The 26422-nt window shown below is 39.4% G+C and overlaps 2 protein-coding genes across 5 annotated transcripts; both read left to right on the top strand.

Annotated features, from left to right (window-relative positions):
* The first annotated feature begins 410 nt into the window (after positions 1-410).
* On the top strand, positions 411-14768 carry ZNF692 (zinc finger protein 692). Of its 3 annotated transcripts, none has more exons than XM_087953766.1 (11): positions 411-739; positions 1608-2008; positions 2737-2768; positions 3595-4122; positions 4866-4917; positions 6743-6883; positions 7476-7538; positions 8561-8639; positions 9199-9313; positions 10978-11077; positions 11601-14768. In XM_087953766.1, exons 2-11 carry the CDS (start codon positions 1818-1820, stop codon positions 11917-11919), a joined length of 1620 nt encoding a protein of 539 aa, XP_087809892.1. In that variant the 5' UTR covers positions 411-739; positions 1608-1817; the 3' UTR covers positions 11920-14768. The 3 variants fall into 3 exon arrangements, with proteins under 3 accessions (XP_087809892.1, XP_026538781.2, XP_087809893.1); XM_026682996.2 differs by having other exon boundaries at positions 458-717; XM_087953767.1 differs by having other exon boundaries at positions 458-739; positions 1577-2008.
* A 667-nt stretch (positions 14769-15435) lies between these two features.
* On the top strand, positions 15436-24588 carry LOC113422199 (uncharacterized). Of its 2 annotated transcripts, XM_026682989.2 has the most exons (3): positions 15436-16839; positions 19569-19695; positions 20627-24588. In XM_026682989.2, the coding sequence occupies exons 1-3, from the start codon at positions 15985-15987 to the stop codon at positions 22231-22233; spliced, it is 2589 nt and encodes an 862-aa protein (XP_026538774.2). In that variant the 5' UTR covers positions 15436-15984; the 3' UTR covers positions 22234-24588. The 2 variants fall into 2 exon arrangements, with proteins under 2 accessions (XP_026538774.2, XP_087809873.1); XM_087953747.1 differs by lacking the exon at positions 19569-19695 and having other exon boundaries at positions 15470-16839; positions 20627-20896.
* Positions 24589-26422: the final 1834 nt, after the last annotated feature.

Genomic DNA, 26422 nt, shown 5'->3' with positions numbered 1-26422 from the left:
ACCTGAAAGGATATTACGGTTTACACCAAAGGACATGGCTCTTGTCAAGGCAAGGTTCCGATCTCTTTCCTCCTTTCTAAATGTTAGCTTCGACTGCTAAGTCTGTCACGACTTAGCCAGAGTGCTGAAACAATCCGAACCTAGTCTAGGATGCGGAAGTTCTCACTCTGGTCGGGCTCGCGGTTGAAAGCAGCTATCGGACCCGTGGAAAAGTCCTTCGGCGGCGGAACTTCTCCAGGGGAATAAATTAATGGATAACTAAACGCCCCCGTAGCTCAATTTACAGCGGGCCGCCTTTTTCCTTTTGCCGCTTCTTCCGATTCGCCCGCCGTTGCAAGCCGCGCACGGCTCTGACCGAGAGCTGATCCAGCCCCTTCCTGTGCCGTTGCCGTTTCCAAGCCGGGCGGCAACTGCCTCCGCATCAGCGGTGCAGCGGCTTTTCCAGTCTATCCGGGATTTGCAACCTGACCCTTAAGGAACTGGACGGTTGGACTGACATCCTCGAGGTTGCCATGAGCGAAATCTCGGCTCACTCCTGACACGCTCGTCTCGCTCAGCAGCAAAGGAGCCACGCGTGGCCCAGCCAGGCATTTTGAAACTATCCCGAAGAGAGGAACGCTCGCCTGGCAAGGCGCTGGAGAGTCTTGGGACAACGTGGGATTTCCGCGTGTAAATTCATGGAAACGTGTGGAACGAAGTGGAAAGCCAAAGCTGCCCGTGCGTCTCCGGCTTTGCAGTCGTAAGAACTGCCTCCTTCCCCCTCTTTCACCCCCTCCCCCCGTCTACTTCTGCGCGCGCTGCGTGTTCCAAAGCGACCAGCTGGTGGTGCAAATTCCACTTTAAAGGGAGAGAGGAGAGGACCGGAATGACCGCCGAGATTTGATACTAACAAGCGCAGAACTGATATTCAATTGCTTGTGTTAGTAGCTCTTGGTACAAGTTAAAATCTTGTCTCCTGATTAGGCTCTCAGGTTTAACTACGTCGATCTTGTTGTTCCTGAGTTAAATATGCCTCTGAGGGTGGAAAAATAAAAGAATGATGGAGTCAGTAGAACGTGGTCCTTCATAAATAGTAAAAACTCACAATATCTAGTGTACCTTATTTTAAGATAAAGATTTTGAGGCTTTTCCACTAGGTGCTGGAACATCCTTTTCAACTTCTTGTCTTTTGCTTTTTAGCTCACTCTTAATTAAAAAAAGAGGCTGCTGACAATTACTATTAGACACTTCTTGAAGATTCATCTACCGTTGAAAAAAGTGGGATCAGATAAATGTATGGAAGTGATACTGGTGACTTTGGAAAAATAATACAGTTTGGCTGCCATATCTGCCTAGCACATTACTCCAGAGATTTGCATTTTGCTTGCTGCAAAATGAATTTCGTACATATATGTGCACCCAAGTAGGAACACATTTTATGTTGTGATACTATAGCTCTCTTCCATGAGCATGGGGTGCTCTTAACTCAGAATTATTAGTGACAAAAATCCAAAATTGGGGTCTACAATATGGAACAGAGATCTTGCTGTTTATGTGCGACCAGGAACATGGGATAACATCTTGTCCTCTTCCTCAGCTTAGGTTGCCCATTGATCACCTTTTTCTAGGCAGTGGTGTCATCTAAAGTCTTCTGATGTTGGAGTCACAGCTGGAATATCTACAACTGAAACGGAAGGCAGAACTGTCCATGCTCGCCAGAGCCACTGGACCTTTCAACTATGGCTGGAGACAAATCTCTCTTTGTGGGCATGTAATGTACTTATGATCCAGTGATTATTCTATGCAGATTCCTAATCTCATCTGTCCAGTTCAGTGAGATGATGGAGCATAGACGCCAGCGCCGCCAGCGGGCCTCTGAGATTATTCGCAAGCAGAAACGTAAAGAGCTGGATGCCCGACGCAGTAAGTGCCGAATCCGTATCGGAAGCCAGCTGGAGCAGTGGTGTCAGCTCAAAGAGCAGCTGGGTTTTTCTCTCCATTCCCAGCTGGCTAAATATCTGCTTGACAGGTGAGACTTTGTGAGCAATGATTATTTCTACTTCTGTTAGTTTTGTCCAAATATTAAGTAAACATTCATTAGAGTCTATGAATTTAAGTGAAGGGCTGGATGACATGCCTCATGCTACTTTAATGGGAGATTGAACTGCTTGATTGGGGGCAAATGTTGCAATCTTTCTGCTATTTTAGAGGAAGAGAATATCAAGTTGAGATTTCACAGTGTAGAAAACATATTAATAAGCTCACAGAGGAAGAGTCGCTCTCATCATCAGCCACTCCCATTCTCATTTTGGGATATTCTAACGCCTTCTTCCTGTTCTTATTTTGTTCCAATCTTTAATCTTTTCTTTTATGTACACTGAGAGCATTTTCACCAAGACAAATTCCTTGTGTGTCCAATTACACTTGGCCAATAAAGAATTCTAATTCTAATTCTCATTGGCATGGGGAATTTTAAAAGAGAAGCTGGCAGAAACAGTAGGAAATGTTTGGTGTTTCTTAAAATTGGTAGCTGTCAGATAAGTGGACTTCAACTCCCAAAATTCCACAGGTAGCATAGTTACTCCTCAGAATTCTGACAATTGAAATCCATGGAAATTCCACATTTGAGAAGGTTCCAGTGCTGCTGATTTTTATATTAAAATTGTCTTGTATGCTAGATGTGGTTTAGAGATTATTACTGCTCATATATGAGCATAATTTGTTCTATCTGCTCACTCTTCCTCTTATCTTTTGTAGGTACAGTTCACATGCCTCAGTATTGAAAACAGGTAAATGTCCTTACAGGTTATCTATAGTCTAGAACAGGCTTATACCTGTAGTCTCTGACTTATGATTGCAGTTGAGCTCAAACTGTGTGTTGTTAAGACAGCTGTTAAGCAAGTTGCACTCCATTTTATGACCTTCCTTGCCACAGTTATTAAGTGAATCATAACAGTTGTTAAGTTAATAACACAGTTGTTAAGTGAAACTGGCTTCTCCATTGACTTTGCATGTCAGAAGGATCGCAAAAGGGGATCACATGACCCTGGGACACTGCCACCGTCATAAATGTGAGTATAGTGGCACATGTCTGAATTTTGATCACGTGACCATGGAGATGCTGCAACAGTTGTAAGTGGAAAAATGGTCATAAATCACTTTTTCCAGTGCTTGTTGTAACTCCAAACAGTCACTGAATGTTATCAGTCAAAGACTATCTGTAATTATATAGTTCCTTGAACTGAAATTCAGTTTCTGTTTGCATGAGCCATGGTGGTGCAGTGGTTAGAATGCAGTATTGTAAGCTTCTTCTGCTGACTGCCAGCTGACTGCAATTTGGCAGTTTGAATCTCACCAGGCTGAAGGTTGACTCAGCCTTCCATCCTTCCGAGGTGGGTAAAATGAGGACCCAAATTGCTGGGGGCAATAGCATGACTCTGTAACCTCTTAGAGAGGGCTGTAAAGCACTATGAAGTAGTATATAAGTCTAAGTGCTATTGCTATTCTCCTTTTGAGATCAAAAATAGAACTGAGAACTTAAGGATGGGGAATTTCACACTGAAGTTTTGCTTCCCCATTAAAGCTGAGTCTCTTTTTTTTCTTCTCTTCCTTCAGGATCAGACAGCTCCTGTGCTGATCCCATCGCTTTTCCTTCGGAGGCATTGCAACGTCTGGTTGTCCTTTCTCACAATCACAGCCAGGAATGTGGTTTCATCCCTAATGTGAAGACTGCTTTGCTGGAGCAGGAGAGAGTCTGCAGTCAGCTGGAATGGGAGTGCCTGGCTGGTCACACCTTCACCTGGAGTCCCCCTGCCTCAAAGATCAGCCCGCCACCCTTTTGCCAAACAGTTGCTGGTGGCAGAGAGGAGCAAGAGGAGGAAGCAAACACTACCAAGCTTAGCTCCCCACCCTCTCCGGTCACCAGATGCCGGCGCTCCCTCCGCAAGGCAGCAGCAGCCCATGCCATTTCGTTAGCACTTGCTTCCAGCTCACCCTGTCCTGTGGATGAGCCAGAACCATCTTTCCAAGAGGACGAGGAATGTGTTACAGACAGAGAGAGGACGATGTGTTTGTCTCCTGCCAGCCTGCCAGGTCTGGACAAGGAGACAGAATTAGTGTGCAATACAAATTCGGATGATAGAGGTGAGGAGAGTCGGTGGAGGAGCCACTGATGGAATTGGGAATCTGGAAGGCTAGACTTGTGTTGGGCAAAGGCAACCGGTTGGTAGGATATGCAAAGGATGCAGGAGGGGCAGAAGTGGGCCGGGGTTAGGTTTTTCTTGTGGGATATCTGGGTTGTGGCTAGAAGTTTATTTCTATGAAGGTTTTGAGCCTGTCAATAATACTTTTACTGTGTGTCCAGTAATCCTAAATAATCTTAGTCCAGAATTACTAAGAAAGAGAAAACCCTGCAAAATATCAGTGAGGAATCAAGATCTTTCTTCCTCCCCCCACTAAAATTAAGACTTTAGTTTTTACAACACTGAGGGCGAGGGAGATGCATTTTGAAAAAGAAAGGCAGCCTGAAGTTGGAAATGGGATATATTGAGACTGGAAGGAACGTCACTGATGTTGAATAAAAAACCAAACAAATGCACTTATAGGGAATATTAACCTAAGGAAATCCTTTGTAGTTTTCAAAAACATCTCTGTCTGATCCCCTAAAGGAGATTCTTACTCACCAGTGCTAACCAGGCAAAAGACTATTAAAAGTGAACCAAGTAGATATATTTTTTAAAAAAGAAATATGAGCTAGAGAAATAGTCTTGGAAGTGATTTTATGTCCACTGTTGAGTTTCAGCATCCAAGCTCTTTTTAAATGACTACCTTAAAAAGACTGCAGGTTCTCTTCTCTCAATTTGACACTGCTGTGTTTTCTCTTGTAGAAGCTGCACCAGATGAGATTCCAGATAGCACTGAAGCTCCAGGACCAGAAAGGTACATTTCTTCTCTCATGCCATCATAGCAAGGTTCAAAATGGAACTTGCTTGCCATGCTGGATGTTGAGGGCAAATGGCTTTCAGATTTACAAGATTGACAGTGTCTTTTGTAAAAATGACATTTGCCAAAGAAACCTGGTTCAAAAGACATCTTGGAAAAACATTGAGGAAGAATAATGACCTCAGGCCTCATAGTGAACCTCCACAACCATTCTGTATAAAAAATATATTCCTGGTTTTCCTTTGTGTGTGTGATTGTTGTTGTTGTTGTTGTTGTTGTTGTTGTTGTTATTGTAGAATAAATTCCTGAAATTTTTAAATGTATATCCTTAAATGATTGGGGTTTGGACATTTTTAATGATTGATTGTGCTTTCTAGTTGAGGTCAACTTTTAGCAATCATATACATAGACCTTTCCAGAATGATCTCAGCCTGTCCACTCATTACTACAGTCAATACATGAATATATCCAACCTCAATATGTCTGACTTTTGAAAGTCTTTCCTTATTTTATCGTATCTATTTCCATCTTCTATTTCTAGATATCATTGTAATATGGCTTCATGCCTCTTCTAACATCAATATAAAATTCTTTGTTTAAGTTTTTTAATGCTATCTTCATTCTCTTGGTTTGGACATCTCTTCTCGGCAATTTCCACCATTTGTTCCAACATTCAGTGTTATTATTTGGTCATCGACTACACTGCTATATCCTTCCTGCCTCTGAAAGCTATGCCAAGCCTTCTTTGTTTTCATGCCCTGAACAACAAGCAGTGTAATCTTCTGACTGAAAATGTCCAGTTCTGGTCCATTTCAAACTAATGGTGTCAATGTGTATGTTGTCAATTTGTTTCATCATTCATTTTATTGAGTTTTTCATGGTTCTTATGTTCCATATTCTCACCATAACTATCTTTATAATTCCAGATTTTCTTTTTTTGTATGGCAACATCCACAACTAAGTCTTGAAGGTTTTAATCTTGCCACATCAGTACTTCTCATAATATATTAAGTGCCATCTGACATGACAAACCCATGACAAACCCATCATCAATCATTTTATCTTGCTGTTTATGGGATTTTCTTTGTAGAAAATATTGCCTTATCCTGTGCAGTACTAAGTTATGCCTTTGCCATTGTCACTAAAGTGATAATCTGGTGCAGCATTTTATATCGTAACTGCCTGTATTGATGTCCTGCTTGCTTTAGCTGGGAACTAGGATGATCTTCGTGTCTTGAGTAATCGTGCTAAGAATATATTATCTTGGCATTTTGTCTCTGTTCTTTCCTCATCCTTCCCAGGAACACACACAAACCCACCAACCCTTGCCACAATGAAGCTGTATAGCAGAATTTGAGTTGTACCAGATTTTTTCCATCCCCCATTTATCACCAATGGGGGAAGGTAGGAGTGGAACTAACCTAATAATTTTTCTAATTGCTTCAAAAGCTAGTGTAAGAAATAAAAACTAATCCTCCAGGTACTGCTGCTCACAGCATCTCTGACAGAAGGATTCCAGGTTTAGTTTTTTACCTCAGTCTTTCCCAACTTTGTGTTCTCTAGATAGTTCAGAAAGTTCAGCAGTGACTACATATTGGCAGGGGAATTCTGGGAGTTGAAGTCCATATAGGAGGATGACCACTAGGGGAAAGCTGCTTCAGATCTCTAATTAAAATAATGTGAGGCTTGACTTGACTTATAACTCCTACCATTCTTGGCTGAAAAGGAGGAATGTACCAAACTAAAAAAGCCAAGGTTCATCCTGAATGAAGGATTCTTTGTGGACTGAATCTTGGCCTTTCATGTTTTGTATTTTCTTCAGGATTTTAACTCTGCTAGAGGAGACACCAGAATCAGTGTCTGGTCCACCAGAGGAGGAGGAAGCAGAAGATTTCACAGAGGAAGATAACATGATATACATGGATGACCTGCGAGATGAAAATTATCAGCCTTCCTTGGATAGGTAATAAAATTAGAAGATTTTAAATACAGCAGAGTCCACTTCAGTGTGAATAATGAGAGATCAACAAGGAAGTACTTTCTTTAATCATTTGTGTACCACTTCATATGCAACTCCTACCAGGTAACCTATGGAATAGAAGAGTTCTTCCCAATCTTAGCAATTTAATGGTATGTGGATTTCAACTCCCAGAATTCTGGGAGTTGAAGTCCACAAATCTTAAAGTTGTCAAGGCTGCGAAACATTGGAATAGAACATCTCAAATGAACACTCAGGACAAGTGATTTTAACAATATAGACCAGTTAAAATTAAATAAATCAATAGCAAGGCAAAAAGTGATTTAGCACTGCCTACCTTTGGGATATTTTGAAAACTTCCCATTCTATTTACAGTCCTGGGATTTCTTGATAGACTTCCATTCAAGTATAACTGGGTCTTTTAAGAACAGTCAAGATCATATTTGTCAGCCCAAAGCCCTTGTGTAGAGATGTTTGTTTTATGATTGACTGATTTGAGTCATTGATTGATTCTATGTTTTTTTATTGCCATTTTAGCCCAGCTTTCATAAAAACCAATCCCAATCTCTCTTTCTAGCTGCAGGAAGCAGGCACAGCCAGGAGATGAAGACATGTCCCAAATTGGTCCTAAGAGAATCAGGTAAGTTCAGGTCCGTGGTTGCTCATGATATCCTCAGCCAACATGGGCCCAAAGTAGAAAGGGAAGCTTATAGCAAGTTTAGGTAGGTTGATTAAAGCTGCAAGACTGGAAAGGATAATTGGCTTCTTTATCTATTTATTGTTTGTCCATCCATCCATTCTACTTACAAATAGCAGTTTATATGCTGTTTAGTCCAACAAGCTCAAAAGAGTTTTTCAACAACAAAAACAATGCATCATTAAATAAAAGCCATCACTAGCAATAGCACTTAGACTTATATGCCGCTTCATAGTACCTTATAGCCCTCTCTAAGTGGTTTACCAAGCATATTGCCCCCAACAATCTGGGTTCTCATTTTACCGACCTCAGTAAGATGGAAAGCTGAGTCAACCTAGAGCCAATCAGGATCAAACTCAAGCCAGTCAGCAGAATTAGCCTGCAATACTGCATTACAGCCATTGCACCACCATGGCTCTTGCTCATTAGAATAAGATGGAGCAGCTGCACCCAAAGGAACAACTACAACATCCAAAGAAGGAGAAGAGCAGCTAGGAAGGCCCACTGTAGCTTTTCAGGACACCTTTACAAAAGTTGTTAAAAACATAATGGATTATTGTAATTGCCTTCTCTTTGGAATCGAGGAGACTTCAAGAGTTACAGACTAAAACCATGTCGTGAAATATTTTGGGAAAAGCTGCTTCCCCCAAAACTGTTAATTAATTTATTTTGCTATCAAATGAATTTGATTAAAATCACACTGGCTGCAATTTAAGTAAAATTAGATATTTAACTTTCTTTGTCCATATTATATTTGACCCATCAAGATCTCTAAACAATCCACGGTTGTTTCCATTGGGGTGGGAGAGATATCCATAAAATTCTTCTGTATGTTGAGCTAAAGTACCCAAAAGGTTGTGTTAAATAGTTCTACGATTCTGTTGTGTATCTTCAGCCTGGAGATTTGACATGTTTTCTCTTCCTTTTGGCTTCCTTGTCTCTTCTGTCTTCGCCTTTCTTCACAGGAAGGCAGCCAAGCGAGAAATTCTCCTTTGTGACTATGATGGTTGTGGGAAAATTTTCTCCAATCGCCAATACTTGAATGTAAGTGATGGAGAAAAGACAGTGGTCACCAGTCTTTTGGGCTGGATACAGGTGACTGACAGAACTTCCATGTTTCATTTAAATTTTTCAAAGTGTCAATACTTTGAAGGCAAGCAACAGGGTTATGCCCCGTTTGTTGGCATCTGCTGGACCAGGAGTACTGAAGTTAATACAAAACTACTAATCTTAGAACTGATACCAGGAAAAGTTCCCCGTTTACTTTAGAAGCATCATCCAGAGAAATAGAAGGGATGCATGATCCAGCTACTATAGAATCTCATCTGTATGCCATATGTTACTTTAAAAAAAAATTCTTTTGGATTATCTATGCCAGTGGTTCTCACCTCTGGTCCAGGATCCTTGGGGACCCTGCAATGTCATTACAGGGGATCCACCAAGGCTTGAAGAAATGTTATGATTTTAATCTTAAGTCTTGGGGGTCCGTGGCCACAAAAGGTATTTTAAGGGAATCCGTAATGAAGAAAAGGTTGAGCTAAGGAGCAGTACAGATTTTAGAGTGTTATATTCCTTCTGAGCTATTTTTTCCTCCATATTCCAGCACCATAAGAAGTACCAGCATGTTCACCAAAAGACCTTTACCTGTTCTGATCCAAGTTGTGGCAAATCCTTCAACTTCAAGAAACATCTCAAGGAACATGAGAAACTGCACAGTGGTGAGCAGTCTTAACAATGTGTCTTTCACATTGTTAAAAAAATAATAATACATTTTTTATTTTTTATTTCTACAAACATATCATTTTGTGAACAGCGTGGTTCCAGGGTGTTTTACATTTTAGAACAAACATGACAATGATTTCATATTGATACTGTTAACATTCTTGTATATTTTGATATTAATACGATTTTATCAATCTTAATTATTCAGTGTTCCCATGTGCTATTTTTGTGTCAATCTCTGTATTCTTGACATCACTTCTTTTATTATAAATGCTATATTAATAGTCATATTTGCAGTTGTTAACAAATTATATAATTATAATAACCATAAATTCATATTAATTTGTATTTTCCAATATTTATCCCCTTTTTGATTCTTGGTTGTGCTACTATTATATTTGAAGCAAAGTCCTTTTCTAGTCTCATTATAATACAAACAAAATAATATTCATCCTCTTTATATTTAGCAAATTATACAATTCTAATAATAATATAATCACTTTTATCTAATACTATATTTCACTATATTATTTTTGTCTATAAGATTCCACAGGTTATTTCATTTCCTGCAACACAATATTAATTTTCATGTTTATTACAGTTAGCATTTATATATCTTTAGTAATAATCCTATAATAAAATATTAGTTTCATATTTATTACAGTTAACTATTGTATATCTTGTGTAATAGTGCACACATTCATGTGGAATCATTATCTTTTTCCTTTTCAGCCATCATCTCTCATTCTCATTAAAGCATTAATTAATCACTTCCTAGCTTGTCTCCCATTTTCTATCATTTTTTGATCATTCCTCTTAAACATTCCTCCCTTCTCTGTTATATTCCATTGTCTCTTTTTCCACTTATCTACTTTTACCACTATCCTCTCAAAACATTATCCCTGAAATTTCATTCCCTGTTGCATTTCCCTTAAAATACTCTCCCTTTGATTTATTGCATCAATCATTATCATTTTAAGTTTTATTTCCTTTTTATCCTTTCTTTTTATTTGTTGTTCCATCTGTTCTATTTTTCTGATTGTTCTTCCATTTGGCTCCTCCTCTTCCTGGATCTCTTGTTTTCTTTCAGTTATTTGGGTCTCCATTTTCAGCTCTTCTGCCATGCTCTGTATTTTATTCAAAATGTCCTCAAATCTTCTATTCATAGTGTCTTTTATGTTCTGCAGTTCCAACACAATTTCTTTACATATTCCACTCATCTTTGTTATTGTTTATTCTATTTCATCTGTCTAATTATCCAACAAACTTTTTTCAAACCAGAATCTCTTTTGAAACTATAATTCCAGGAGTCCTTACATTCCAAAATTAATCAATCTATTCTTTTAGATGATCCAAGGGTAATAACTTCATAAATTTCTCTACCACTTAGGTTTTATATTATAAATTTCTGGGGTCTTTTAGTAGTACAATTCCTTTAATTCTTTGTGTTTCCTTTAATTCTAATGTGTTTAAAAGTGCCTGTAAAAAGTTTTGAACGATAGCTTTCATTGTCCTTGCAGTCTGACTAAATCAAAATGTCTTGGACCAGCCCTGGTTGTAGTATTGGGGAGAAAAGATCTATAGGTTGCCCATATCTATTATGAAGGATGTGCCTTTAGGATCAGGCTGGCCAGTGACTTATTGTGCTCTTTACTTGCAGATAAAAGGGACTACATATGTGAGTTCTGCGCCCGCTTCTTCCGAACAAGCAGTAATTTAATTATCCACAGGCGGATCCACACCGGAGAAAAACCCCTACAGTGAGTATGCCCTCACAATGCTTTTCCCTATTGCAGAAATGACTTAAGCACAATCAGAGGGCCCTGCTGGATCACTCTCATGAAATCCAGCCTCCTTCTCACAATCATCAACTGAGAAGCCTTCCCAGTAAATCATAAAACAGATGGTTTTCTCAACCTCACTCTCTAGGCTTCAGTCATGAATACAGGTAGTCCTTGACTTATGATCACCGCAATATTCATATTTATGGTGACTCTATTAACAGGTTAAAAAAAAAAAAAGACAACCGACTATCTTCCACATAGGGAGCAGATATTTGAATTGATGGCTGTTCCTGAGGTAACCAGTACAATCTTACATTGTACTGATTTTCTGTTCTGCTTCAGCCAGAGCCAGCGAAAGAATTGCCTGACCTGTTGTACACAGACAATCTTTCTCTGTTGTGAGGAGGGTGGTGGGGAGAGCCAAGGCTGGATTTATCATCTGTTTCTGGCAGCCCCCTTTCCTCTTTGGTGAATCCCCCCTCTCTTTCTTTTCACACAGGTGTGAGATCTGTGGTTTCACCTGCCGCCAAAAAGCATCCTTGAACTGGCACATGAAAAAGCATGACGCCGACTCCTTCTACCAGTTCTCCTGTGACCTTTGTGGCAAGAAGTTTGAGAAGAAGGACAATGTTACTGCGCACAAGAGTAGGAGCCATCCTGAGGGGGCCACTGGGCCTCCCCCACCAACGCAGGAGCCTCCCCCTCTGAGCTCTCCACTTGCCGAAGAGCCAATGGCAAACCCGGTTCAGGCTCAGCTGTGTGACATGGGGGAAAAGGTGGAGCCTCCTGCCCTTGCAATTACCGTCATCATTGAATAGGGGACCAAGCAGAAGGAGAAAAAGCAAGAGTAGAGAGAATTCCTGACATTTCCTGTAGGCCAGTTGCATTACGTCAGCAGGTTGCAAAATCAGTAAAGACACATGGGCCCTAGCCTCTTAAAACAAGGTCCCATCAATCACAATCTTTCTCTCAGCTCCTCTGGGGTCAGTTCTGGAATAAAAGGACAATCTTGGCAATCTGCCTTGGCTGGCTCCAGAATGTCTAGTGGTGCGGCATGTCAGTTTGATGTGTTTTCCTTCCATCTGTGGGTGAAAAAATACACTGGCATAATTTGCTCTGTCTACACAGCTGGTCACACCTGTTTCGTGAATGAGGCCAGTGAATGGTGCTATTAAACTGAAAGAATTGGGGGATTTCTCAGCCAGTGGGGAAAACATTGACTGTATTAATTATGCCCTTCAACGTGACATGGTGCTAGAGCTGGGCGCAGGAGACAAGTTTGGATGAATGGGTATAGCAGTGAGTTTAGCCATCTATCCGCACCTTTCAGTGTAAGTACTGCTCTACAGATCCTGGGTCAATCTGCTTGTCAAACTATAGCCGAGCCACCTCCATGTCTGGATATTTGTTTTACATAGTCTGACAGGTGAGCTGCTCCCCAGGGTCCTTTGATCAGTCGATTTGAGCCTCTGTATGGTGACTTACCTTTCAGAACTCTGTAAAAAATAAATACCCTGGCCAGGAGGTCACTGCAACATCTCTAAGAAGGGTATAGGTGTGGGGGCATTTGCATCTCCATAGATCTTATCAGGAATTTGGTCCTGTCATCATGTCAGTCCAACAGCACAAAATGAAATGGCCATGGAAGGACTTTGTTCACAGCCACCAAAATCGGTCAACAGGAGCAGGGAAGATCTGCTGAGACACAAAATGTGACATTGCAGCAAGTTTCAAGGGTGAGAAAAAAGGCTGCATCATTCAATCTGGTCAAAGACCAAGGTGGAAGATCTCTTTGAGCCAAAGTAGGGAATATTTGTGGATATGCCTGTAGCCCAATCAGAATCTTTCAGAAGCCTATCCTTTGTGGCGATTGGCTACCAAACCTTTATGTAGATTGTGAGTGTAAAGGGAGGGGCTACAGAGACATGGAGAACAGCTAACACAAGTGAAGTCCTGATTTTCTATAGCCTGGTCAGGCAGTGATTGTGGAAGATGTGTAAGGTTCTGCTGTAGCTTCTGGGAACTATGTTTTGCAGCCTGCATAAATGATGCAATTTTTATAAACAGGGCAATGGAGATATGCATATTTTATGCCATCGACTTTGCCAGAGGCCAAATATCATGTCAAATGTATAAATCTTAGCCCCGGTTACTTGAAATGGTGTGTAAGAACTTCTGACAGCCACATGGCATTGTTCATGAACGTTGAAGCCTATGGCTGCATGAAAAAAGATTAGAAGGGATTTTTAAATATACTTTTTAAGTGGAAACTGAGTTTCTTGGAAGGCCGTATTCCACGGACAATTTCATAATGCTACTACTTTTCTATTTGTATGTCACTATTAAATGCATATTATATCGATTAACTTTCCACTCTTGTCTAACTGGCCCAGGTTTTAAATGGTAGTAACAGCCATTAATAGGAATAGCTTTCGCTGTTGTGCTCCACAGAGCCAAAAAGATGTGTCATATTTGCCAAGCAGGGCTGCACTTCCCTACTTCTGGAAACAGGATGCTGCCATTCAGAACAGTCTTTTAGTCAAACCAGGAGCCAAAAAAATAATTTACAAGTCAAAAATGGAGGGAAGGAAACTGCCATTTCAAGATGCAATCTAGCATTTGTTCGAACCTTGATTCTTCCTTCCGGATAAACTGCATTTTTGAACTGTGTAGTCATCGGCTTCAATTCCTACCTGTTTTGGATATGCCTCCCCCGACGTTTAGGGTAAAGTCAGTTTCCAGCACATGGAGCTCTCTGCACATGGAGGAAGAATAAGAATTGTATTGAGTGGTGATAATTAAAAGGTAGCTTTGTTCATACTCAGGATTATTTAACACTGAAAGACAAAACATTTTGTCATGAGGAAGTTTATCCCCTGAAAAACACAGGATCTAGATTTCTCCTTTTTCAAGAGGCCCAGAAGATATGTATTTGGGAAAGTTCATATGTCTTAATCTATTATACTCCTTTGACTCATTTCTAGGACGTTGAGAGAAATACATGTATTAAAGGGCTGTTGCTGGAGGGCTCTGAACATTCCTCAGGTAATGGTGCCATTGCGGCAGCATATGCAACTCCTGTCATGACAGGAATACTTCCGCTGCTTCTCTGTATGAGGTCCTGTTCTGAGTATACCTCCTTTGGACTCATTTGGAGTATAGGAGTGAGCGATTCCTCACAGTCTCATTTTTCTTTTAAATAAAATAAAATAAAATAAACTCAGCTTTTATAAGTTTGGGAAATATGCTCCAGTGTATCTATAAGTACTGTGTTTTAATTTCATATGGTTTTGGAGAGTTTTGCCCAGTTTTATGTCAAGCCATGCCAAACACATCAATACTGGAGTCCTAGAAATGCATAGATCTAAATCTAAGGAGTTTTCTTACCAAGCAGCTGTAGTGAGACCAAGAGTTTTCACTTCCTACAGCTGTGTTCTATGTGTTACTGGAAACAAATGATCAAAGGCTTAAAACCAAATTTACTGAAATCTATTTTATTTTGACAAACTTCAGTTTAGCAAAATATTTCACTTCTGCGAATTACGGGAAAGGTTGGGAAAGCTATGCAGAGTAACAACTGCTTTCTGTGGCTGCTTCCCTTGAATTGGGATTTCTTGTTGTGTCCAATCACACTTGGCCAATAAAGTATTCTATTTCAGACATTGCATAGGTATTATGTCTCATAACTCTAGTATGTTTGATAAGAAGGCTGAGATTCTTCGAAAATTGGATTTAGCTGTTTACATTCCTGAGATTTTTTTTCATTTACAAATCATGGAGGTGGAACAAATGCTAAAAAGTTCTGCATTTCTAAATTTTGCAGTGCCAAAAGGAGATGATGATGTTTTGATTTCTTTTGGATATGAAAGATTTGAAGGTTATAAACAAATAAATGGATCTTCCCCTATAAGAATGAAATAAAACAGTGAGCGATATTTGCAAATAAACAAATGTTTTGGTCCTTTTACTTACCTATTGATCTAAAATGTTTAGTGTTAAATCGTGTATTTATCCTAAGAATTACAGGAAGGAATAAGAAAGATGAAAAAAATATTAGTCATATGATTACTAAACCAAAAAAGCAAATCTTGGGTTTGGCCAATATGTGATCCTAAGCAGGTTTATGCCACAATCCAATATAATCTTTCCCAAAAATTAAAGCCTGAAGTTCAACGGATCTGTTCAAAGGTAAATGCGTACAATTACGGAATATCCCCACGAGGAGGCCCTTAAAACTAAATATCCAGGCAAATTTTCCTTCGCGCAGGATTACTTCTAGTCGCTCATATACAGTATTCACGGCTAGATAGGCAACACCCTGTGATGGGACTTCCGCCTTTATTCCTTTAAAATGGAAGGAGGCGTGGCTAAATAAGGCATCTCCGGTTATTCAGCTAATTGCGATAGATTCGGACCAGAATGAAAACTGTTAGGAGTACCGTTAGCCGGTTTTAGGTTCTTCATTTCCAAATAGAATTCAAAGCGCTAGACTCGTGACATTAACTAACGTGACGGAGAACAAGAACTGACACGTAACGAGGAAGGCTGCATCGAAAGGTGGTGGCAACTTCTTTTGTGCTCTGCAAGGAGTAGGAGCCAATTTATAGATCTGGTTCGGCTGTCAACCTTTGGACCTGGGGAAAATGGGAGCAGCATGATTCATGTTCGCCTCTGAGGGGGTAACGGGAAAGCCTGAGCGGACCAGAAGGAAGTCTTTCATTCTTCGGTAACTATTTGATTTTTCTCTCTCCGGAAGAGCTATCTGTGCACATCATTATAGCAAGGAATTTCTTTCGTTACATGTCTGGTTTCCTCTGTCTTATATTATAACTTGTAAAGCCATTGTCTCTGCTCCTCCACATATACACGGTGTCACTGTGAAAATGTCCTTGCAGTATATCAAGGATGACAAAGGTAAGGATCAGCTGTTTTATAAGGGATATCTGTATAAGAAAGTGCGTGCAAGTGGGAACAAAACATTTTGGAAGTGTGCTGAATACCGCAAATACTGTTGTACAGGAAGGGCTCACACCAGCCACGACCAAGTTATAAAGTCTTTGCCACATCTTCATCCTCCCACCAGGATGCCAACGGAACCTGACCAAGTGCCATATGGCATGAAAAAAATCACCATGGGTCCAGAATCAATCCCTAAAATGAATACAGCGAGTTGTAATGCATTGTCAGAAGTTCGTACCAAGAAATGGTGTACAAACCATCCAAGTCAGACAATACAGCGTTTGAGAGCATGTTTGAAGGCAACCCGCCAACCTTCACCCAATTTACGGGAACCTGTCACTGCTTTTGAAACGACTGTTAAAGAGCCAATTATACCATCAGCTTTCACAGCTCCTGGCTTTCAGGAGTTCGCTGATAGCTCTATCGACAGAACTTCCATGCCAAACCCTGCTTTTTGTAAAGAGAAACACGCTCTGAACTCACCTTCAATCCAGGCTAATCGGGAAGCTGGTCGACAGAGATTCCGCCTGTCCACCCTCCTACCTGGGGAATCTCTACAGGAGATTCTGTCCCGGTTGAATACCACAGCTCTGCAGTGGCTCTGTCCTCAGGAGCACAGCAAGGACCAGATTGTGGACATGATCATCCTGGAGCAATTTCTCAGTGTGCTTCCAGTGGACATGCAGAAATGGCTGAAAGCCCAGGAGCCAGGCAGCAGCAAGGAGGCCATTCAGCTGGCTCTGGCCTACCATAAACAGGAACCTGTCAAGCCCATTCAGGTGCTGGGGAATGGGGTATATACTAAAGATGTATTGGAATGACATTATCTTTAGAATGGAAAACTGTCAATGTAGTTGATATTTAAACATGCTGGAAGTTCTAGTGATGCCCTTGGTACTCCTGAATTCACAGGGAGCAGAGCAGGCAATGGTGAATGGAGAAAAACGTCTGGCATCTCTGGCCAGAGAGCTTCTAATGCTGTAATCCTTAACTTACAGCTAGAACATCCATAAGGAAGTGTTTTGAAAAGGAAGGGAGGGGCCTGGTGAGTACAAGGAATTTATTTGAGGTCTGCAGCTTAAGGAAGGAAAGGCTTTATCTGGAGTAAGATTTTCAGAAAAGCAAGGGATGACTCATCTATCATCTAAAATAGGCAGGCTTAATTTGCTGTCTGTCTGCTTTCTTCATTTAGAAATTGGGTAGAGTGAAAGCTGGATTAGAATGCATATATTGCAAAGAAATGTTTTTATCCTACTTCTTTTATTGCTCTCAAAGACCCATGTATATTGGAAAAAGAAAATACTTTCTGTCCATGTGTTGATACAGGCAGTTTGTAGATTCATGCACAGATTGTGCTGGCTATATGTAATCTAGTTGTATAACCAACATGGATGCTATGGATTTGATATCTTTGCTGATATGCAAAAAGTGGGGTCTTTCATCAAAGACATGCAGTAAAAAGATTGCCCTGAATCCTCAGCTTTTTAGTAAATGTGTAGTTCCACAGTCATTGTCTTCAAACATTCAGTATTTTTGCAAAGAAATATGGATGTGGATGCTAGATGCTAAAATTTGGAACAGTGGAGGAAGATCTGAAGCTAAAATAAAATTAGAACTCAGTAAAATAAGTATTGGAATAAGTATATATATAATAAATGTATATGTATTCCCATGAATAAATGGCAAATTGCCAGGCTGTTATAGGTAAGCATTTGGGCAGGGGCACACACAAAAATAGTGCATTCTTTACATATTTATAGATTTTTCAAAATGACCATCAGATCATTAGTATTTCTTATATAGAAATTAACACGCTCGGATGCTAAGTAGTCCTACTCCCCCACCCCACCTGAAAAGACCTCTGTTCCAACTGCCAGTTGCCTCACATTCCATTACCTCAGTTCAAACTGGCAGACGTTCCACTCCTTCACTCAGGAGCAGTCTGGGGTTCCTTACAGTACTAAACGTTGCTACCTCACCAAAATGTCTACGCCTTCCACTTATGGAACTGCTTCTGAATAGAAAATAAGACAGAATAGAAAACAGAACTGCATAAAATAGAAAATAGAATAAGGAATAGAATAGAACATAAAAGGGAACAGAATAAAAAAGAATAGAACAGAATATAATAGAAGCATAGAGCTGGAAGGGACTTCAGAGGTCATCCAGTCTAACCCCCTGCTCATATTACCAACCACAGTCTTTTTAATCTGCTGGATTTAGAAGCATCCTAAGAAGATGCTAGGATCATCCTAATCTAGGATAAATTCCTAGCCGATATCCTCAGAAAGTTGCCAGGACTTCTCTCCAAGGAATCTCAGCAGAGTTAACAAACCAGGTTTCCACAATTTACTCTCTGCTCACAATTAACTCACTAAGATGGTTTCTCCCGGAATCCCCCATCAGCATGCTTTAAGAGGGGTGGACTTAAACTCCCATAATTCCTCAGCCAGTATGCTTTAAGAGGAGATGACCAACTCCCCTCTTAAAGCATGCTGGCTGGGGGATTCTGGGAGTTGAAGTAAAGAACTCTGTTCCAACTGCCAGTTGCCTCACGTTCCGTTACCTCAGTTCAAACTGGCAGATGTTCCACTCCTTACAGTACTAAATGTTGCTACCTAAGCAAAATGTCTATGCCTTCCACCTATGGAATCACTTCCAAACTTAAAAGGGCAGGAGAGATATTAGCTCAAAAAAGGCCGGAAGTGTTGTTTTTGGAGGGTTATTGATCCTCTCAGCAACATTGTCCTCCGTAAAATATGCCCGATCACATAGTTTTGTAGTGAAGCATGGGTATCCAGCTAGTAAAACAAAATTATTGAATGATTTTGTCATTTCAACAAATTTCCCTTAGCAATTACATCAATTTTCATCTTAATATGAATACCAGTACTTTAGCAGATGTTTAAATATATGTGGCAAAGACAATTTCAATATTCCTATGTAGTAATCAATGTATGTGTCTTTATCCAAAGAAATTTTTTTTGTTCTTTTTGGGTAATTTACCCAGAATTTTAGGTAATTTACCCAGATTTTGAAAGTGCTGATTTAGAGGAGCCTGTTAGCTATTATGGTTAATAGATGTTGCTAGACTTGTTGTAATCCATAAATGGTTAAATCCTTTCTTTGAGCCATCCAAACCAGTTGCCAATTATGGCAAATTGCTCTGAAACAAAGCAGTAGCTGGAGAAAAGAGTTTTATGTGTGAGTTACATTAGCAAAGTGCATAATTGTCTAGATGGCAGCAGTTCAATTTGGAAAATACGAAATTTTTACTTTTCATATTGATAATTTTTCATTGTTTTATTATTTTCTGTTTGCATTTCATATCTAGCCATCCATTAATCATACGTAGCACATTGCTTATTCCCCTCTTACAAACTGGGAATAAAATTGGACTTGATCTGGATAATCAAAGAAATTGAGGATAGTGCTGATATTTGATCAGTAATTCCAGCTTGAAGTCTTTGCAAAATACCATGCAGATTAACCGCTCTGATTATTTTAGGATATGATAACCTTTGAAGATGTATCTATTCATTTCAATGAGGAAGAATGGACTCTACTCGACCATAAAGAAAAAAACCTTTATTGGAATGTCATGCATCAAAATTTTGAAAATATAGCCTGTCTGGGTAAGAATTCGGAGGAATTCCTAGAACAGAGATCTTCTGTTGAGGCAACTTGTTATTTTTTGATATTTTGATCTACAATTCCCATAGCTTACAAGGGTCAAGTAATTGGAGCCAAAGATTTTAAAGGCTCAGATTAATTTACCTTGGAACTAAGCTAAATTCTGAATGATGTAAAAAGATATTATCAGAGTTTATCCAGAATTTTTGATTAGCTGGTGCTTTCACAAATCTTTGCATGCTGCCCCGAGCTTCTTGAATTAATGAGAGGCTACAAGTAGTCTTGACTTCTGACTGATACTGAGCTTCAAAGGTATGACAGATCTCCCTAGGAGTATTTATGACCTAGTTTCAATAGCCATCCCTACCCCCATGGTCATGTGATCATATTCAGGCATTTGGCAACCAGTCCACATTTATGGCCGTTTGCAGCATTATATGTCACGTGACATATAACATTTTTGCCAAAAACCAGTGTTTACTTTCAAACCAGCCAGCAAACAATTGGTTTAATTAACTAATGTGGTGATTGCTTTATGATTGCCATGTTTGCTTAATGACTGCTGCAAACACAAAAAAGGACATATAATCAAGTCCCTCATGTGGGTGACCCATTTTATGACCATTATGACCTACAACCGTAATGGATAGGCTCTATTACGGTCATAAATTGAGGGTTACCTGTACACAGCAGGATATTAAAAAGTAAGCTGAAATATTTGGTTGTATACAAAGAGCAAATATAACCCTCCAGAATAATTGAGAATAGGTTATGGTGGTATAAAAATTTAATAAATTCTACCCATAGGTACTTTAATTTTTTTACTCTACTTAGAATGTAGAGGTGTTATAAAGTTATTGTATTTAACATTATGATTAATTTATTGAAACAGAGTTGGGCTTAAGGAATGTTTTGGTTGTTTCTTTCCTTTAGCAAGTGATCAGATCAAAGGAAAAAGCCAAAAGGAAGACCCTTTGCAGGAAGTTTTTGAACCAGCAGTGGAGCGGTTGGAAAAATCCAAGGAGACAATTTTACAACATCCTGAACAAAAGTTGAATTATACAGTTTGTCACTGTCTGAAGAACCAGCAAAAGAGAACCTTGGAGAAGGAAGAAATATTCATTGGTTCTGAAAGAAATGTGGTGGGACCAGACAGAGACATCATTCTTCTAGGCTCTGAAGTAGGGCTGGAGAGTCAATGTATACATAATGATTATGGGGAAGGTGGTGTAATACCTATCAATGATCAGAAAAGCCTGAAAGAAGATGATCCAACAGGCTCATATGGAATATCCAAAAAGATACATCCCTGGAATTTTAAGCAAAATTTAATCAGAGAGGAACAGAATGATACTGAAAGGCAACAGTCAGAGAAAGAAAAAAATTATGGAGGCCATTGGAGAGATCCAGTCCGCCATGAAACTAGAGCAAGTTGGAATGCTGTGTGCGCAACCATTGATGATGCAGAACAAACTGAACCACTGATACTCAACAGTCAGAGAGATTTTAGATATGGAGATAATTCATTGGAAACGATTATGGAAAGAATTTCTCCGAGTCCTGATTCAGATCCAATGCTCCTTTGCTCAAAAATATGTTCTGCTGAATTGAATGAAGGTACGGATTTGACCAGTGCAAACCAGAGCATTCTGGAAAGCGGTCTTGTTAATAGTTCAGGGAATGAAGGAGGGGTGGAGAAACTCAGCTCTTTTGGAAGTGTTTTACAGGAACCAGTAACACAAATTCCTCATTCAGATGTTCAACAAGACTCAGAAGCCGAGTACAGATACTCCAGTCATAGTAATGAAGGTGACACTTCCAAAATCAGCTTTGGGGGACAGTTGATTACATCTCCTAAGTATAAACATTTTAATTCTTTCAAACAGTATGCCTGTTCCAATCCTGAGGCAATCATCAGTAGCCTTTCAGCTTTAATAAAACATAGGAGAGTGGACAGAAAATATTTCAGCAGGAGAAATTTGAAATTCCAATCTGGAGCACGTCATAGAACTCACATAAGAAATAATCTCCAGAAACGCTTGATTAGGCATAACAGGCATTACTTTAAACAAAACAGAACCTGGCTCCTTGAATCAGGAATTACTTTAAAACAGTTCCCAAAGTTTGATCCTGTAACACTTAACACCCAAATAGGTGAAGCTTTGTACTTGGCTATGCAAACCATAAGGAGGTTTTCTGCAACTGGATTTTTCTTTTCAAGTTCCCCCCAAATGGAACAACAGGAGAGATCTTTTCCTCTTCCCTTTCTAGACAAAATGGCTACTGAGCCTACCTTAAGCCAGATAATGACTGTGCTGCAGCAGGTGGCTGCTAATATTTCAGAAATCAAGGCAGCCATTTCCAGCCTGCATTCCACTGTAACTAGCCTCCAGAATGGGTATTTCTCTGAGTGTACAGTTGAAAGTGAAGGTGGGATTTCTGGTTTGGAAGATCCTTCCCAAAACACCAAAGCTCAGCCTGGGCACTCTTGTAACTATATTAAAGCCACTGAAGTCAAACAAGTAGGGAAATCTGTATAGACCAATGTAAGAGCTAAATTGTGTTCATCCCTGAATGTTGAAAAAGGTGCAAATTCTCCGCATCTCTCCCCAATTCATGAATCAGGAGATTCATGAAGAAAAGATTCAATTCCCAAACTGACAGAATATAGAATTACAGAGTTGGAAGCACCCATTTCTAGAAGTAGCCTTTATTTATACAGTAGTCGCATTTTTATTAAACTTTTCAAAACTGCAAAAAGAAGCAGTGGTGGTCATAGTAATAAAATGAAAGTTTTTTTGTGTGTCAGTGGATTGATAGCTGAGCATGGAACAAAGGTTTTAAGCAGTTTGCTATAATCCCCATGTTCAGAAACAAACAAGATGGTCTCTCACTGATCTTCTATCACACAAAACATAACATGGTAAGGAATATCTGTCAGAAAAATTTTCTCTGGGAAAAGATTATGCAAATAGAGAAGCAAAATAAAGGCTGACCCTTTTTAGAAAAAAGGGAAGAAAAAAAGGAAGCTTTTAAAATATGTATTTTAACATGAGGAAATTATCTCCCTTAGCTCACTCCATATAACTTTCTTTTAAGTATAATGTTCTTGCAGCTTAGGTGTTAACCAAAATTCCTTTGAAAATAGGATTCTATCTCTTTTTTTAAAGTAAATAGTAAACAGTAAGGTATCCAAGTTAATATTACTTTCACTGACCAAATCGTAGTTTAAAAACTAAGAAGTATCTGCCTAGATAATAACATGGATGACAGAATGACAGGCTAGAATGGAAAGTCAAAAACATTCCAGTGATGAACTGATTCTTTATTATTACCAAAACACCCACATATGAACATGTCTATAGCTGGGAAAACTAGAATTTAAACAGTGGGATACAGATTTCAAAAATGAAACTAAAAACTATATTGATAATTTTCCCCTCTGCCACTCCAAGCTATCTTCCATTTCTTTAAAAAACAGTCTGGGACAAAATATTTAGATAGTTTTTATTTAGCAATTTTTATTTAGCAATTGCCTCATTCAGCAACTGTTTGCCGTTGCAACAGTAATGAAGTAATTTTACACCCAAACCACATTTATGCTCTTCGCAGGTCTATAAAGCAAAGGAAATCTAAAGAAGGACCATAAGCACAGTCGCAGTTTCATTTAGCAACTGCATTGCTTAACAACCAAGTTGCCAGTCCCAATTGTGGTTGCTAAAGGCTACCCATACTTAGCACTTTATTAATAACAGGAGTTGCTGCCTAGCAACAGCCAGATCTCTTGACTGAGAGTCTTGGGAGCATCTGGGAAGAATGCTGAACCAAGTACTGTCACAGCAGTGCTGAATCATGTGTAGTTATTGCATCATTTAGATGGTAATTATTCTTACTGGGAAAAGCTGGAAGCTCAGGAAACTATTTTTTTATCACCAGAATTTCTCCACGCTTTTTTTTACTCTTAATGATTCCTTACTTTCTTTGACCACATTCCTTGAAACTATCTTTGTCTCTCTTAACACAGTAAAAATGTACTGTATTTCTAATCTGATTATCTATCCCACACTCAAACCCTGTTTTCATTTTTGTATCCTTCACTAGTTATCTTAGTCCGTCATTTTAAACCATCAAATCAATCATAATTTAATCATATTTATTTGCTATACAAATGCATGCATTCCCTTATCTGAAATAAACAAAAATTCACCAAACAATAATGATTCTCATTCATTTGGAGAGTCTCTGAACACCCAATTACTTTCTCTATACTCCCATTTCATGCTCATCCATCCATTCATGTCAATTAGCAAAATGCAATTCCCAAATTTCTCCTTGTTTCTATGCATATCTCCCAACAATCTTGATTGATTATGTCAGTACCAGGTCTTAGTGACCAAGTAGACAGATGTTCTCCAGAATTATCTAGTCCATCATGGTCCTTCTTCTGGTCCACCAATTCATACCCCTTACATATTTTAGCCTTTTCCTTCATAATTAAATCCAAAATTTCAGTTCCCTAGGTATATTCATCAATGCCAATCAAGACTTTATAGTATGATGTTTTTCAGAAGAAAGAAAAAATGCAGACCAGGTAATAGCTTTAATCCCACCCATTCCAGATGCAGCATTCCCTGATGATGATAAGAACAGCAACAGCCAGTTCAGGCACACTGTAGCCAGATTATCGCAAAGCCAGCTAAAGCCCAGTTTTGTCCCATGCTATCCCAGGCCTGAAAAAGTCTCTAATCTAGGATATTCTACAAAATATTAGGTTAAAGATACCAATAATTATGTCCATGCCATTTTCATTTGTCTCATTATTTACAATAACAGGTCATACATAAAAAACAAGGTGTCTCCTCTATGGATTATGGAATAAAGAATGGTGGATACCATTTTATTGTGTCAGATTGAATTTATTTCAATTGGGATTCCCTTGGGAAAAGTGGAGGTGTACTTTTGGGCCACATCTGTTCCAGCACTTTCTGTATCCAGACTTACCCTCCAGCTTAGAACAGGTCTTTGCTAAGCAGAATCCAGCAAGAAACTATTGTTCACCTCCAGATTTTGGAAGAACAAAATGACTTTTCAGGTCAGGTAAGAAAGAGCACAAGGCAATGTGAAGAATACAGTCTTGTTGTTTGAATGCTCTCATCATTGACTCAGAAAAGGCTACTTTTTTGCATATGAAAGGAAATTACTTTGGCTCAAAGAAAAACATCATTTTCTAAACTTCAAAAGGAGGCATAAACATCATGCTAAAATGTTAGTATCACCTTTATTTAGATGTTAGTAATAACCCCTAAAATTGTACATAACAAATATAGCAACTTCATAATTACTGGTGATGAATGAGGGAAGCATAGATTATCCCATCAACATTCAATAAAGGAATTTCTTGCTTCTTGTTTTTCTTAATTTCTGAACAGAAAACTGGGTTAGATATTTGTTATTTTATTTGAATGTATTAGCTGCACAATTCCAATGGATTTATGACTGACATCTAAAACCATCATTGTCTATCTAATTAAACATGACCTCAGAGAAGATGCACCTGCAACAACCACCACCAGAGGGCCCTGAGTACTAAAGCAGGAGAGCCTGTTCCCCACAAACTCAACCTCTATTATTTCTAACCAGGATATCAGGAGGCTGAACTTCCTAGATCAACCGGGCTCTGTGTCATTGTGGGGCGCTCGAGGCAACAGCTGCCTCCGCTGTGAAATTCTGCACCCAAAAGAGATTTGAATTTATTAATCGTCCAGCTCCAGTGGCGGCGGTTTCTCTTAAGCACCCGACCGGAGTGAGAACTCTGACCTCACCTGCTGCGACTACTACTGAAACCAGCAGTCAATCAATCAACCAGAGCCTCTTGGTACTGTAATTGGAAGCCATCTGGCTCAACCAGTGGAAACATGCGGCGCTTACGAAAGCCTCAGTTTTAGCCTGGATATTAGACCTCGCTGGTATATGCGGATTTAGGACACTTTCAGTCCAACCCTCATAGGACCATACTAAGTTGAAAAACAAACATACACATGTCCCAAATGTGCTTTTTCAGGAGGCAACTGGACTTTATTTTTTTCTTCAAAGATGTTTTGCTGCTTGTCCAAGAAGCTTCTTCAGCTCTGACAGGATAGTGGGGAATGAAAATGGTCTTCAAAGAAACCAGAAAGTCCAGTTGCCTCCTGAAAAAGCACCTTTGGATGACCTGGATGACTGAATCTACAGACTTTTAAACATACATGTGTATGTGTATGCAAATTGTTGAGAGAAAAACAATCAGAAAACATTAATTTCTTACATGATTTGCCCTATTAATGTATATTGATTTGTTTTATTGTGGCTTTCAAATACCAACCATAGAGATGTAAATGGAGGTGAAGGGGCTAGTCATACAGTATGTGCCAGTGTTAACCACACCAACCACATTATAAAGGACTGGAAAGAACTGCAGATCAACTGGATGGGGACAATTTAACCTACATTTAGACCAGACAGTTGTGTTTCAGTTGAGAGCATTACACTCTTTCCCCCTTGACTGAGTCCATGTATGATAGGACTGTTGTCTTGATAGCAGGCAAACATTCCGTGGATTTTCCTCTTTAAGATCTGCTCCCAAGGAATGAAAGGCTGGGGGAAGAAATTCTAATAGCTTTCTGGATGCCTTGGTTCTTTAATATGTTAAGCGTTCTGTCAAGGGGGAGCTAGGAACATGACATTTTCAGC

This window comes from Notechis scutatus, chromosome 2 (assembly GCF_049901735.1).
Source record: "Notechis scutatus isolate UNSWTSFEM ecotype Mainland chromosome 2, rNotScu1.2, whole genome shotgun sequence".
Taxonomy (NCBI): domain Eukaryota; kingdom Metazoa; phylum Chordata; class Lepidosauria; order Squamata; family Elapidae; genus Notechis; species Notechis scutatus.
Note: the sequence above shows the minus strand (reverse complement) of the source record. Positions and strands in the feature narration are given on the sequence as shown.

What these genes read in the sequence shown, in the direction of transcription:
- ZNF692 (XM_087953766.1), top strand. Translation starts at nt 1,818, where the DNA reads ATGATGGAGCATAGACGCCAGCGCCGCCAGCGGGCCTCTGAGATTATT. An exon ending in TGCCTCAGTATTGAAAACAG is followed by an intron (nt 2,769 to 3,594) that starts GTAAATGTCCTT and finishes CTCTTCCTTCAG; the next exon opens with GATCAGACAGCTCCTGTGCT. An exon ending in TATCAGCCTTCCTTGGATAG is followed by an intron (nt 6,884 to 7,475) that starts GTAATAAAATTA and finishes CTCTCTTTCTAG; the next exon opens with CTGCAGGAAGCAGGCACAGC.
- LOC113422199 (XM_026682989.2), top strand. Translation starts at nt 15,985, where the DNA reads ATGTCCTTGCAGTATATCAAGGATGACAAAGGTAAGGATCAGCTGTTT. An exon ending in AACCTGTCAAGCCCATTCAG is followed by an intron (nt 16,840 to 19,568) that starts GTGCTGGGGAAT and finishes TGATTATTTTAG; the next exon opens with GATATGATAACCTTTGAAGA. An exon ending in TGAAAATATAGCCTGTCTGG is followed by an intron (nt 19,696 to 20,626) that starts GTAAGAATTCGG and finishes TCTTTCCTTTAG; the next exon opens with CAAGTGATCAGATCAAAGGA.